The sequence below is a fragment of the Gallinula chloropus genome (assembly GCF_964237585.1).
Source record: "Gallinula chloropus genome assembly, chromosome: 23".
NCBI classification, from domain to species: Eukaryota; Metazoa; Chordata; class Aves; order Gruiformes; family Rallidae; genus Gallinula; species Gallinula chloropus.
In genome coordinates this window covers 7,961,604-7,976,690 of record NC_140108.1, presented here as the reverse complement: position 1 = coordinate 7,976,690, position 15,087 = coordinate 7,961,604, and the positions used below count along the sequence as shown (strand labels likewise).

At 51.1% G+C, this 15,087-nt stretch overlaps 1 protein-coding gene across 1 annotated transcript in view; it reads left to right on the top strand.

Annotated features, from left to right (window-relative positions):
* The window catches only part of ACAP3 (ArfGAP with coiled-coil, ankyrin repeat and PH domains 3), a gene marked incomplete at its 5' end in the record, with an annotated part of 88,821 nt that overhangs the window by 40,309 nt on the left and 33,425 nt on the right, over positions 1-15,087 (top strand). The window contains 3 exons of the mRNA XM_084274658.1: positions 2,109-2,228; positions 2,735-2,788; positions 13,979-14,037. Coding sequence (XP_084130784.1) covers positions 2,109-2,228; positions 2,735-2,788; positions 13,979-14,037 — 233 coding nt within the window. The remainder of the gene's footprint in view (positions 1-2,108; positions 2,229-2,734; positions 2,789-13,978; positions 14,038-15,087) is intronic.

Genomic DNA, 15,087 nt, shown 5'->3' with positions numbered 1-15,087 from the left:
GAGGCTGGAGTTGGCATCTGAAGAGCCACTGAATTTCAAATTAGTTTCTCTGAGAGTAACTTTGGACAAGATTCAGTCACCCCCATTCCTAATAAATCAGCATTGGATGGACCAGCTCCTCTCCTGTGTACCAGCTGGGTGGATGCCCAGGGCAACCCTTCTGGGTCTTGGTGTCACTGGTGTTCAGTGGTACCAATACCTGGCATGACTGGTTCTTAAAGAGCAGCAAGCTGGCAAGGTCTGACTCTGTTTCCCTGTCTTTTACTGTGCCCCTGAGCACTTAAGTTCATAAATCTTCAGCCTTTTAACACCTGTTTAAAATGGATGTAAAGGGCAGGTAAAGGATTCATCCAGAGGAACACCAGAGATTTGGGCTTGCTATTTCAAAGAGATTTCCTTCCTTCTGCCCCGTGCTGCATCTGCCAAGCCAGCACTGCTCCCCACGGGAGCGTGCTTGTGCTGAATGGCCTTCAGCTACTAGTAACACAGACTTGGCCACAAGTGTTTGCACAGAGCTGTGCTAGAAACCGCCACGTTGCAGAATAGGCTGGATTTCCTTTCCAGAAGATCTGTCCAAATCCCTAGTGTATGTCTGGGCTCCAGATGTGACAGGAACTGCATCTGTTTGCTTTTCGTCTCTGGGCTTGGACGGGATAGTACAAGTCTGCTAGCATCTGATGCTGTCCTGTCCAACTGTGTGGACAGGAGGGGATGTGGTTGTGAAAGAGTGAAGGCTGTATATCCTACGTATACACAGACATACCACGTGTGACTATATATATTTACACATTCAGATATACTCAGATACGTTTTTACCAAGCTGTAGGCAGTGGCAAACAAGCAGCTTCTGCAGTGCATGCGTATCGATTAGATCCCAGATCCTGCTGGCTGTGGAAGTAGATCAAGCACCAAGCCTAAAACCAGCACACCATGCTTCAGTGGGGCTCTGGCATCAAACCAAACTTGAGTGCTACTCGTTCCCAGCCTGGAGGTGAGGCTGGGTTGACAGGGATAGATTTCTAAGGCCATTTTTCATGAGTAAGATCAATAACCCTAAAAGGCTCCTGGATTTTGAGAACAGAAAACTCCCATTCCAACCGTTGTTCATTGTCAGCAGCTAAAGGTTTTAGTTAAAGAAGCCTAGAACAGTGATGATTTAAAAACAAATAAACAAACAACATTTTTAAAATATGCTCTGGGACTGTACAAATCTCTGGGGCCTTTGGCCTGTGGATTTATCTTCCGTTTTTTAACATAACATCACCTTTGGCTGAAAGGAGATAGGCCAAGGGCCTAGCCTAACGCTCCAGTCCTTGCAGCCAGCTCCAGGCGTGCTGAGGCCGTTTGCTGTGGCTAGGAAGTCTGGGAATGTTTCCTGCAGCTGTAAAATTATCAAGAGATAATAAGGGCCATCTGGAGATGTCTGCCTGTGTTGCAGAAAATGAATTCTAAAGTGAGGAAGCCATGGCATTTTGCTGCAAGTTCCGGGTCACTTGGCTGTGACAAGGCTGGCGAGGAGAAGCTGGGCGCATGTAGCTTGCTTCAGGTTAACCTGGCTCTGAGCAAAGCTCCTGCCAGGTCCATCAGAACAATGGTACTACATCACAGGCAGATCCATGCTGTAATTAATCCCTCACAGGGCACCAGCAGTTTCCTTGGGCCCCACAACTGTGGGAATTGATTCATAGTTATCCACAGTCTTGATGGTTTAACCCCGGCAAGATGTTTTCTCTCAACTTGTGCCCAGCACCAAGGAATCCTGCCTCTCCCCAGTCAGATCCCTGCAGTCGGGTTCCTTTTATAGCAACCCTGTTCCCTCAGGATAGAACGACTGGGAGAAGCCCTCTGGGAACAGTGGGCAGCCCTGGTTCATCTGTCCTCAGGGACAGCCTGGAACCATTACTCTCCAGCAGAGTGAAATACTGAGAGCACGACAGGCCCCACGAAGTGAGATCTGCACCCCTGTCCCTGCAGTCAGGGTTACTGGTGTCCCACACCAGGCATGTGAATGGCATCCTGGGGCAGTGGTGGTGCAGATTAAAACCAGCCTGGTTGCAATTCGGTTTCTGACCAGCTGCTTCTCTGCCTGTACCTCTCTCCCCGTGCAGCTGGTGAAGCTATGCAGTGGGATGATTGAAGCAGGCAAAGCCTACATCACCACCAACAAGCACTTTGTCAGCGGAGTCCGGGACTTGTCGCAACAGTGCAAGAAGGATGAAATGATTTCGGTAAGTCATCCTCTGGGAAGCAGGTGGGACACAGCTTAGGAGAGTTAAGCTTCCTGATGCTGTGTATGGGCTGGATGTCCAAGACCCCTTACACTGTTCAAGTAGCTGATTAGTATTGGATTTTATGTTGGGGGGAATGCAGAGCCCATCTGATAATGCACTGCTGAAAGATCACGGGGAGATGCATTGCTCACGGGGAGAACTGGACTTTCAAGAAGCCACAGAGCTGGGAAGGTTGCTGGAATCTAGGTCAGTGAGCATCAGTGGTTCAGGAAAGGCAGGGAACCAGCCTACACAAGCGCCAACTGACACGGTGATGTCGGCACTAAGCTGGAAAGGACAGGGAGCCTATGGCTTCAGTGGCAGACATTACTGAAAAGCTTCTTGCCAAATGCCAGAGCGGCTCTTCAGTGGCCTAATGAGAGTCTCTCCCAGCCCTTGGAGCCCCGGGGGTGAAGGGCAGCTGCTCCCATTCACTGCCAGTTCTCTTTACCTGTTTTTTGCAGGAGTGCCTCGACAAATTTGGAGACAGTCTGCAGGAAATGATTAACTATCACATGGTAGGTGCCTCTTCCTCTTGTCTTCTTGTGTGCTGATGGCAGCCTCTTTCTAGAGGTACCGGTTAATGGTCTCCTGTGTGTGGCTTGGGGTGTTGCACGAAGGTGGGATCCACGAAGGGAAAGTCTTTCAGGTTCCAGTCCCTGCACGTTGTGTAGCCAAGAGAGCAGCAAAGGACTGGGAGCTACTGTTGCCTCTTGCCACAGTATTGAATTGGATGAGCTGTGAGTCTGTGCACTCGCAATGATCGGTCCTGATGCATCATGTACTCTAGGAAATGGGATTTCCAGAGGCTTGCAGAGGAGATACCACTTAGTGGAAGGGTATGTGCCTTTTGGCTCATTTCACATCAGAGATGTACAACATACATGTAGAAGGGTGAGCTTAGAGACCATTTTGTCAAAGAGGAGAGCTTGCAGAGGTCCCTCCTGCACTGCAGATGCCTTTTTGGGTAGCACAGGGTTTTGTAGCGAGGACAGACAGGGTTCTGAGCAGCTCTGACAACTCAGTACTCAACTCAACTCAGCTTGCCAGTATAACCTTGTTGCTGCAGGTTTGAAATACGTTTTTAAGCTTGGCATTCAAATCTGTGACACAGGGACTGTGGCAAGGCTGTGGCTGGATTACACCAGAAGGACTGTGTTTGGGTGATGCTGGGAGCAGAATTGTGAGTTTAAGGATAACAGAGCATGTTAATGCTACTCTGAGATGAAAGGAGGGAAATGCCCAGACAGTGGCTATTCTCTTGGGCTGATGGTATCTCACTAGCAGAGCCCAAGGAATTAGAATCTGCCCTTTCTTCATCCCAAACATCCAGCCACGGCATCTGTAAACCTCATCGAAGAGGAAGTTGCTTCATGTTTGGTGGCTCCATGCCAGACTCACAATTTTAAGTCTGTAACTCAGTAGGAGCTTAAAGCACAAGTGCTTTAACGTGAAGGAAGCTTCAGGGTGTCAGCACTGGACTGACCCACTTTCATACCACAGTGCCCCTGTCAGAGTACATTAGGCACGATGGGTGCTTTTGGGAGGCAAGTTAACCGTGTGCAGCTGGAGAAGAAGCTGCATCAAGTCCGTTTAATTATTTCATGAAGCAGGCAGAAAGGCTGCTCCCTAGTCAAAAGGACAGCGAAAAGAGGTTCTGCAGACACAGCTTTCCTAGGACCATTAGTGTTCAGGAACAGCCAAACAGCTCTACGGTGATATTGTTGGTGGGGAGAGGGTGAATAAACCAGCGTGAGCATCGGAGAGAAGGCGTGTTTGCGTCAAAGCAGAGAATGTCAAGCCCCAACTTCCTTATGTTGCTCAAATTCCTTCTGAAAATACAAGGCCGTTTTGCCAAGGAACACGTGAGCCCTTGAGAAGTTACCCCCTCGTTCCCGGGGATCGCATCGCTGCTGCGCTGGCAGGGGCGTGCGGAGGGAGCGAGCAGCCCAGCCTGAGTCCCAGCCAGCAACCTCCAGCTGCCTGAAAGCTCCACCACACCAGCTGCATCCCTGCTCTCTGCCAGAAGTGGCACTTCTGGGATTGCTCTTGCCTGAGCCAACTAATGAGCAGAAGGACCCTTCCCAGAGCTGTCAGATCCCCAGCTGACGGGGTGTAGCTCTTCCCATGCACCCCACCCTGCTCAGCAGGGCTGCGCTCCCCACTACCTGTGACTGGGGGGCTGTGAAAGGCAGCATTTCCCTGCCCCCAGCTGCACGCACAGGGGGATGTGCTTCAATCCTCCTCCCCCAGCCTTCAGAGAGCACCCTCCTGCCGTGGTGCAGAGCAGGGAGAGTCCCTCTCCAGGAAATGGCTTTGGAATGACTGTTGTATCTCGAGCCCTTTCTGATGGCTGTTCAGCGAGTGGAGTTATTTTTAGTGCCTTCTGCTGTCTCCTTTGTGTGTGCCTGTGCGTGTGTGTGCATGTGTATCTTGGCTCATCCGTGTCTGAGGATCTCAGCTATGAAACAGTTGTCAGTGCTCACTCTAGGAATGTGGCCAGGACAGTATGTACAACTGGAACAAGTTAAAAAGAAGGGAAAATATCCCCCAAAAAATGGCTTGGAAAAGCTTGTTCTATCATTTTATTGCAAGAGCATGGGGCCCAGAGATGTCCTAATTGTAGCTCAGCAAAATCCAAGCATAAAACCTCCTTGAATGTGGAAGATAAACACTGAGTTCCAGAGCATTCCCACCTTCCTTTGAATGCACAAGGAGGGAAAAACATCAAAGCAGCTTTAGAGGACAGATGCCAGAAGAGAGAGTTGAGTTCAGAAGAGCTGAAGTTGGTGTCCTCTGCCTTTTTATGTGCTCTCAGCCACGTGTAGCCAGGCTAATGCCTTACTCATGTCACAGCATGCAAGGAAGTCAGAAACCTCAATGTCTCCGTGGATCTGGACTAGCAGACATCCACATCTCAGTCTCCATATCTGCAAAAAGCACTGCACAAGCTGACACACAGATTAATGACTAGCAGAAGCTCTGCTGATTCCTGCTGGGGTAAATAACCAGTCCTGCCACCTCTCCCACCGCCTCTCCATTTATAACTTTTTCCAGCACCCTTGTTGTCCCTCCCTGGCTCTGGCTTAGGAGGTCACACAGCTGCAGAAGGCACTGACTGGGCTGTGTCCAGACTAGCTGGGTGTTAGCTAAAGCCATTTCACAGCACAGCCACAGAAACACAGCGAACTAGCTTGCTCTGCCTGAAACTGTTCATGAAGCTCTGGTCCAAGGCTTCCTGAGCTGTCCTCTGGAGGTGACTGCCTCTCCCTGTTAAGTATTTGAGAGTTTGGGCTGCTGGCTTTGGCTGGTCACGTTCGCTGCCTGACGTGTCATGTTTGGGTGCTGTTTTCCTGGGGATGACTTTGTAGGGGAGATTTTAAAGGTTAGATGGCTCAGACAAACTGTTGATGAGTGAGTAAGAGGTCAAGGAACTAGTATCTCCAGCTGGTTGTGTCTGATTTGACTAGTGAGCTGGAGAATGACACTGCCCTAGCAGCCCCAGACAACGTGCTTCTGTAACATGCCAACTGCTTAGCTGGGATGCTGCTTTTCCTTGCTGCTCTAGGGAAAAGGGCCAACCAAAGTCTTGGGCCTTCCTAGGGTGTTCTGTTTAGAAACATATTCTTTGCAGCTTGGAAAAGAGCTTCTTGCTGATGTTACAATGCTGACCTCTTGAGGCATCACTGCAGCTGCAGATGTCGGTAGCAGCATCACTGAGTGTGTGTCACCTCCGAGCCACGTCCAAGGCCAGCATTCCTCTGGGTGGGTGTGCTGTGCCTGGGTGATCACTGCAGTTGGCTTTAGGGGGCTGTCATTCCCGGTCTGCTGAGTCCTTGTGCTCCTCTTCTCTTGCAGTCGTTCAGTGCTCTGACTCCCAGTTGTGCTAATGCTACATCACACATCTAAGGGGTGAGGGGTCCCAGCCTAGACCCAAAATTACAGTTTGTACAGGAGGAAAATACCTGATGAGAAGTGACAGTGACTCCAAAAGGCAAAATCCCCACCTTTGCCTCTGGTTGTGAGGACTCCTGCAGTTGTGTGCTGGGCTAAGAAATTAAACCCATCAGCTCTCACCTCCAGTAGTGTAGAAGTACAGTGTTTAGGGTAATTGGCTCTTTACCAAGCACCAGCAGGGCAGAGGGGCTCAGAGATACATAGTTCTCCAGGACTCAGTGAAACTGAGGTGCTTGGACACCTTTGCCTTTCCTACTGCTGAAAAATTCCCTGTACCTGAGATCCTGAGGAAGGGGGGAGTCTTCCCTGCACTATGTAACACTTCAACATCCCAGACCACGTCCCTCTGATGCACACTATGGTCTGTCCTGTTACTGGTACTGCTCTGATCTGTCACTCTGCTGCTGCCAGGAGCCTTTGCCTCAGCACAGATGGAGCTGACGTTGTGCAGGAGCTCCTGGGCCTGTCCTCTGGCCAGTGGAGCCTGTGCAGCGTGGGGCAGAGCTGAACTGTCTGAAGGATGCTGTATCATGTCACCTCACCAGGCTAGCATCCATGGCCTTGTTAGAGATGCCTGATCCATGCCAGGGAACGAGTTTCCCGCTACCTCTGGGAGCCCTGAGAGCAGTGGTGCAGACAGGGATGCCAGAGCCTTGCAGCAGCCTCCCTGCCTGGCTCGCCAGAGTGAACCATTTCCTTTCACATGAGCCTGAATGACACGAACTGGAATTTAGCTGGAGGGCCTGAAGTACTGCTGTGACCCCTCCTCCTCACTGCATACCACACTGGAGTGAGTAAACGTTGACTGTGGCTTGCCAAGCCCTTCTGTACCAGAAATGCTCCTCACTTGCAGACAGATGTGTTTGTTGCCTCCTTCCTCCTTACCGCCCTCCCTAAAACATAGAGCAGGTCGAAAGGCTTAGCAGCCTGCTAGTTCACTGAACATGCAAACCACCTTTCCTTCTTGTCACTGAATCTGATGAATGTAATTAAGGATGTGAGTGTAACAAGGTCTCCCCACAGGTAAAGGAACATAAGGCTGCTGTCAGTACTGGGATGGTAGCTGATAGTGATGGGCTGTTGGATTCATGCTGTCAGGCTGGGCAGTGGTGTGTGGATTACAGCAGTGCAGAAGCTCACATCTTTTTCCCACCCCATTGCCAAAAACTGTTAAACCTTTCACTTGAGCTGGGTTTTGTCCCTGCAAAATGTGTGACTAGGTGAGACTTCCCCGTGCTGCTGTAGGTGCAGTTCTCTCCAGTGCAGGCACATATCTAGTCAGCACTTGGGAGGCAGGACAATCCTCTCCACTGACTTCCACAGCAGGTTGGCTGGCTGTGCTCATGCCAACCTCTTGGTGCTGACTAGCTGTCCAGATTGAGAGATGTACAATTTCCAGATAGTGCAAAGCTGTCAGCATCCACTTCCAAGGAACTCGGGACAGAGAGGTGCCAGGTCATACAGGGCAGTGAATGTGGGGATGCAGTAATCCCTGGCAGGTAGTTTTCCCACCAGCCTGTGGCCTTACTACACTGTGCCTTGGAAGGAAATACCAGGGTCTGCAGCACAAACTTACCACATCTACAAATCAGGGCTCTTTCCCATCAATTCCTGTGATTGGAAAAATAAGAAAGGTGAAAGGATGCAAGTGAGAGTGCTGTTGTGATGGGATTACTGTGGCTGAACCCCTTAAGTGCATCTTCAGCTGCACCAGGTGTTCTCCAGCTCAGAAGAGGTAATATTAACATTCCCCTCATCAGTACTGCTCCAGACAGCGCTGTGTTGAGCTTCATTAAGTTCTAAGCTTTCCTGTCTGCCATAAATCACTGCAGCTACGTCACAGGAATCCTCCAGCAGGAGCAGGAGCAGCTTGCAGGGGAGATTTAGCTTTGCTGAGTGAGCCAGGGAGCATTTCCTGCTGACAAGAAGAAAAGCCACCCAAGCTGTGATGAGTCAGTGAGGCAGATGGCAGATGTCATGGGTGGAGAGGCTGGTGGTGGAGTTCAGGGGGGAAGAAGGAGGAAGTAAAAGTGGAGAGTGCTTCCAAGCTGTCGGTTCTCCATGGGGTTGGGTGGGCTGCCTGCATTTTCTGACAACGTTTGGGAAGGGTCCAGGGGTGTTGAGGCCACAGGAAGGGACATCCTTTGTGGATGCAGAACTGCCATCTGACTGGGGAGATGCTTTCTGCCATCTTACAGCTTCATGGGCTTTGCTGTTGTGTCTGAGGGCAATGCCATTGTCCGTAAGACTCCAGTGAGTGTCTGCACTTGCAGTTTGAAACCATCATGGCAGGTAACACCAGCTCAGTGCTGCAGTCTGGCTTCAGAAGGACGAGGGTTTGGCCCGTTTCTGGAGTGTGTTAGGATGTCTGCATTCTACTTAGGGGAGAGAGGCAGTTTCAAGGGTATATATAGGGCAGGAACAAATGTCCTTTGACCTAAGCACAAACTGGAGCTCTTGAGCCTTTTGTGAGAGAGACTCAGCTTCAGCTTGGTTCAGGAGTTAGGCTTATGCTGTGTTGATGTCCAGCCTGTGGAACAGAAGTCCTTGTCAGCTTGTTTCCCAGAGCACAAATCCTCAAGTGAGCTGAGGCATCTCAGAGGGAATGCTGCTCATGGGTGGCATGTGTCTGGTGGGCTGTCACTCAAGAGATGTAGGGCCAAATCCTATAGCCAGGCAGCAATGAAAGTTATTTAAGCATCCCCTGCCAAACAAAGGGTGCCTGGATTCTGCCTGGCCCTCCTGCCCCTCAGGTCACTAAATTCAGCTGCTGGAAGTTGCAGTGAAGGAGGAGTAAACTGTAGGGCTATGAAATCAGGGGAAAACATGGAGAATGCTGTCATTGATGAGTTGTATCTTATTGTTTGATCAGCAACAGGGATGTTCACATCCTCAGGCACACCCTCACCTCAGCTCGGATAGATATGAACAAGATAGCCCCTGGGTCTTGGAAAACCTCTTTGCAGCTCTGCAGCAGGACAGGTAGTGCCCCCAGTTTGGGAGACTGCTGATGGGACAGGGTTCCTGAGACATGGTGGAAGGATCAGGCTGAGTCCCAAGCCACCGGATGACCAACCCCCATTTAAATGCAACAGAAACCAGTTCCCAGACTGTTTCTGTGGACGTCAGTGACAGTAAGGCCTCCAGACTGGCCATGAGATAAGCAGAGATGTGACTCATCCAGCTCAGGGCTGCTGAGGCTGGGGTGGGGAACTGGCCAAGCTGGAGAAGGGAAAGCTCTCTTTGTCCCTATATACCAGGCAGCTGCTCAGGAAGCTCCACATACTCTGTCTTATCAGCTGGGGCCCCAGTTGTTGCAGGAGAATGGCTGATTCCTTAGTGATCTTGGACTGTGGCTCTCAGCACACTAATAGACCTTAATGGGCCTGAGCAGCTTCACCTGATGCCTCCACCCACACCCTGCACTGTGGGCCCAGGTGCTCTATTTAAACTCTGCTAGGGGCCATTTGGCTTAGTTTTGGCTGTGCTGTGGGAGCACAGGTCTCTAGCTCAGTTACAGTCATACCCAGCCATGGACATGGGTGATCCAAATGCACATGCTGAGTTTTCTCACTTGATGGACCTGCCTTGTCACCGTGGACCTTGCTGGTAAGCCCTGGGCTTGACTTTGATACATGAGCTGATGTCCCAGCTTGGGTTGAGACCTGTTTCATCACCACAAACTTACCTGATGATCTGGGCTCTTGGCTGAATCTGCCTACCTTCTCTGGACCTGCTGTGTTTTCTTGGTGTGGTGTAGCCTTGGCTGGTGAGGCCCCTGGTGAGGGTAACTACCTAACTCCCTCTCAGCTCCTGGCCAGTTAGCCTCTGCTGTTCCCCCCACAAATGCTGTTGCTTATCTTTAACCTCTACTCAAGCACTATTCCCATGTGTGGCTGCCATGTCCTATGTGCTGAGCAAAGCAGCCTGCAGCCAGGCTACCTCACTTCTCTCTTGCTTTGGAGCCTGGTGGGGTTGCCTCTTCTCCAGTGAGCTCTGCAGGCTGTGGTGTGGGAGTGCTGTAGCAGTGGCATCCCTTTGCATCTCTCATGCTCTGTGTCTTGAGGGTTTTTTTTTAGGCTTGCAGTTCCAGGAATAACATCCTGCACCACCAAATGTGCTTTTATTTCTTGGGGGTGTGAAATTCCTAAGCGCTTTATCAAGTGTAGGGTTGGATTTATCCCATTTCCTCAGAAGCCCATGCTGGGAAAGTGAGCTGGAGGATCTAACCTCTCGCTGCCGTTGGGCGAGCGCTGTGTTAACTCCCTGTTTCATGCTGACCCTCCTGAGGCACAGATGTGTGTGAGTCATGGGCTGGACTTCTCATGGTTTGGTGGAAGCTTGGAGAGAGGGTGGGGTGGTATTTGTTCTGGAAAATCTTTAAAACAAGTGATTTGTTCCAAGTATGTCTGGGAAAGGAGAAAAAGCCAAGGGATCATTTTTATATTTGAAACTTTAGCTTTTAAAAACTGTGTTTATTTTGTGGTGGGAATTGAATGGGTGACCCACTCAGAAACATTCCCCTGGTGATCTGGCCAGGCAAGATCAATGAAGAAGCTGGTATCATGGGGTGCTTCTCAGCAGAGATGCTGCTGGCAGGAAAGGCGTGCTCATTGCCTGGTGTCCCCTTACAAGCCACTGAGTCCCTATCCTGGGCTTGCCCTGTATGGATCTGTGCAGACTGGAAGGGTGGGCAGCATCGCAGCGGTGAGGGGCTTGGGGTGTGAATAAAAGCAGCAGGAGACAGAGTGGATGGGGAGGAGGTGGGTTTGTCTGCCCTGTGTGTTCCCTCTCAGCAAGCTGCTTCAGTGAGGAGCAGTTTTATGGGCTCTGATTTTTAGACCTGGACTGAATCCTTAGTTTGTTCTCCCTGAGCAGCCTGAGCAGAGGCCCAAGCTGTAGCAGCAGAAGTCTTGCACGTAGGCCTGGGAGCACGCAGCTGGGATGGTGCCTCCCTGTTACGGGAGGGACCTTCTAAGCTTTATTTGTGCTGTTCAAGGCGTCTGTCCTTCCAGCCAGACACTGGTGTGTGGTGCCTTTCTGTCTCTGCAGAAGGACAAGGGCAGTACCCGGCTCCCAGGCTGAGCGGCCTGGCCTGGGACCTTCTGGCCTTGTCCTGCGCGGGACAGGTTTTCTCTCGCCGCTCTCAGTGCAGCGCCCTGGGGCACTGGCTCACAGCTGGTGTTTCAAGGCAGGAGTGGTAAGGTGGATGTAGGTACATAGTGTGGTATCTGCTTGTCATTGTGCAGCAGGGAACAGCCTGTGCTTCTGTGAAGCCCTCCAGTCACACTGGTTCCCATCCTTGTCGTAGCTCTGTGTAGCCTGGGCTTGCTGTTTATCAAGCTGAGGAAGCCCCATTCCTCAGCTGGGTGGTTGGATTATTATGTGCTCTGGAATCCGTTCTTCCCTGCGATGCCCCAGGACACTTGCCCGCAATCCTGAGCACAACATAAGTGTCCCATCCTTTTCCTGACCCTAAGCAAGTGGGACATCCTGGTGGAAACCAAGGATGGAAACTCCTTAGATGTAGGTGCAGGTGGAAGCCAGATGGCTTCCTTGCTGCTTGCTTGTCCCTGCGTGGTGTCATGAGTGGAGGGAAGCGTTGTCAGTGCTCACACATCACTGGGGGAAGCTGCTCCATGGGAAAAGTTGCAGGCCAATGCCTCTTGGAGTGCTGGTGGAGACAGCGAATAGATGCCAAGAGCAGTAAATAATTTACATTGGTAAAAACACAAAGCTGGGTGGTCTTAAGGCTTTCTTTCCCCCTTGTCTTGCATCTGTTCATATTTAGAGGTTGTTTGTGGCTGTTTATGCTCTGCTAGTTCTGGCGTGCTGCTTGCTTTGTCCTTGGCTGCAGCAACACACATAGTGAATGTGTTTGAGGCTCTGCAGCCAGCGCTGCTGCTGCTCCACAGATACTTTGTGTTCTGGTAGGAGTACTACACCTGTGTAGTGTCAACAGCCTGCCTGGCTTATCTCCTAGTGAGAGATGTTGGGTAGGGAGGACATCTGGATCTGAGTGAGTGTTGGCACTGCAAGGAAGGGTCAGGATTGAACCGGAGTGGGTTGGGAACCAGAGTGGGTTGGCAACTTTTGAGTGATCTCTGTGGTTTTCTTGACCCATAAACTTCTTCATCTTAGTTTTTTCCTGCTTATCTTGAGGAAGGGTGGTGAGAGTGGCTTGGTGGGCACCTGGCAACCAGACAAGGTCAACCCACCCCCTCCTCACAAAAAGCCACTGCTTTAAGCAATGTCATTACTTGTGTTCTGTGAATGGTCTGACAGAAGATGACTGTTCTGCCTCTTGGAAAAGGCAGGAGACCCAGAGGTGCTCCTCTTTTCTGGGTCCTACCTGAACTGTGTAGTGAAGCAAAGAAGGTGGCCAGAAAAGCAGAAGAGATGGTGGGTGGGGTGTCAAGGGAAGCTGGCCATAAAACTCCTACTGGAAATTCAAGCTTACCACAGAGAAAGGAAAAAAGAAAGCAAACTGGGAAAAGCTGTTTGTTTTAATCTGAAGGGTTTCATACAGTTTGCTTGCAGAGAGAAGGTTCCTCAATGAAGTCCTGTGCCAGCCTCCCACTCCCTGATTGAGAATGGTCCTTTATGTGCTGTGGGCTCAGGCAGCCTTCCCTGAAAGGGCTTTGGTCATTCTGGGAGAGAAAGCAAGGCCAAGTGTTGGATTGGGAAATGCTGTGTCCTCAGGAGGACAGCCACAGTTACAATTGGGTGTCCAGGACCTCTCTAGATTGACTTGGCTGCTCAGGATGCAGTGTTGAGTTGGAGCAGATGAGCCAAGGTTACTCATGCCCAACAGCTGTATTGATGCCAGAGCCCAGCACTGTGATGTTTCAGGGTATCATTAAGCCTTGGGCCAATGCCCAGGCCTTGTGTTCCTGATGGTGGGATGCAATGGGGTCCCTGTCTGTTCTCTGTGGCCACTCTTGCTAGCTGCAGTGTGGCTAGTGGCTTTTCTCTGTAATCCCAGGACTGGGTGTGCTTCCTGATGGAGTTGCAGTGTGGTCTGGGAGCCTCTGGTCCCAATTAGCCAGAATGCCATGTCATCCTGCTGCGTGTTTGCAACAGGGAGTTACTTGTAATTCCACCCATCAGATGGACTTCAGGGAGCTGAGCAAGCATCGGGGTGTGAGGCTGCCCAGGGTTTGGGAGGACACGCCTTGGAGGATGAGGAAGGCTGGAGATGAGATGAAGCGCAGGGAATAACGCACTTGGCAACGTTTCTTCGTGAAGGACCGACAGGAGAGTAAAGCTTGAGGTTTATAGGGACTGAATCTGCCTGCTCCACGTGCTTGGAGCTCTCAGCCGTGGCCAGCAGCCTGTGGCTGGCTGGGATGAACCGTCAGCGAGCCTTCCGCCCTTTCCCACGCTCAGTGCTGAGGTGACAGTGCCCTCCGCTGGCGAAATGGGAAACGGGAGGCTCGGGGGGAGTGCAAAGCGGGGCTGGGAAGGTCCTCCTATGACTCCTATGGTTTCAGTGTCCTATGAAACCTTGTATGGCGGTGGCATAGGTCTCTGGGACCTTCAGAGCCCTGGCCCAGGCTGTGGAGCCTGCGGATGTGCCCTCCTAAGGCAGGGCTGCAGTGTCAGGAAAAGCTATTGCCTGTTGAGACCAGTGAAGTGATGGACACTGCTAAACCCTGGAGTCCTCTCTTGCACTGAAGGTCCTAAAGAGCATCCTCCAAGATCTGTGTTGCAAATATATTTGACATTCTTTTCCCTCTCTCCTCCTTCAGATCCTGTTTGATCAGGCTCAGAGGTCAGTCCGGCAGCAGCTGCACAACTTTGTGAAAGAGTGAGTATTTGTCCTGTCAAGTTGGTCTTTAGTTGCTTGACCTTTCATTGCACCTGTCCTTTGTGCACTGGAAACAGAATTACATCCTCCACATGACTCCTGGAGGCTGTGCTTGGAGCAGAAGAGATGCTGACTGTGGAAGGTTTGTGTGGTGGCTGTTGCTGTCACCTTGCTGCACTATCATTTGGTTGCTCTGTTGTCAGCTGGATCTTCAGCCTGTTCGTGGCTCATAGTTAAAGTTGGACTTGAAGCTTCCAGATCAGAGCATCATCCCGAAGTTGGATGAAGTCTGCTTCTCACTGATCCTTTAGGTTAAACACATCCCAAGGATCAGATCCCTGCAGAGCAGGGCCAGCTCAGTCTTGTGTTTGAGTCACATGAGTGGTTTAACCCAGTGAGTGGCTTGCAGGAGGGGTGAACTTTACTACAGAAAGACTTTGGGTTCCAGCAGAACCTCCCCACTCAACATAGTCACTCAGAATTACAGCAGCCCCACTCTTCTGGTGTAACCTGAGTGTGTCTGGAAGGTGAGAGTTAGATGGGATGGCCCCTCTTGTGTGGAGGGAGCAGCTAACATCACTGTCAGCAGTGCAGAATGGGGCACACTGGGGATGTGAGGTTGCATGTGGCAGGCCTGAGGTGAGCAAGAACTGAGCCCAGGAAGGGAATTGGATGGGGACAGCCTGTACCTTTGATCAAGCCTCTTGGCAGGCTGCTGTGTTAATGCCTTTCCCTGAGTGCCTCTCTTCCCCAGGGCAGGTACCCCGTGCAGCACAGTGTCCCAAGTCAGCTGAATATAGGTCAGAGGCAGCTGAGGTCTTCAGCTAAGCAGGTTGCCATGGGTACTGGTAACTGAATCCCTCAGCAGCTGTGTGGTTTGATGGAGGGAGGGGGTCCCTAGCTGAGTCCCCCCATTCCCCATCTTCTTGCCTAGCACTTTGCCCTACCCCCACTTTCTCTATAATCATTTTTCTGATGAGCTCAGATTTAATCTGCTTGAGGCTGGCAGTCGGGAGGGGGAATTTCACCTTCATTTTGCATCTGTCATCT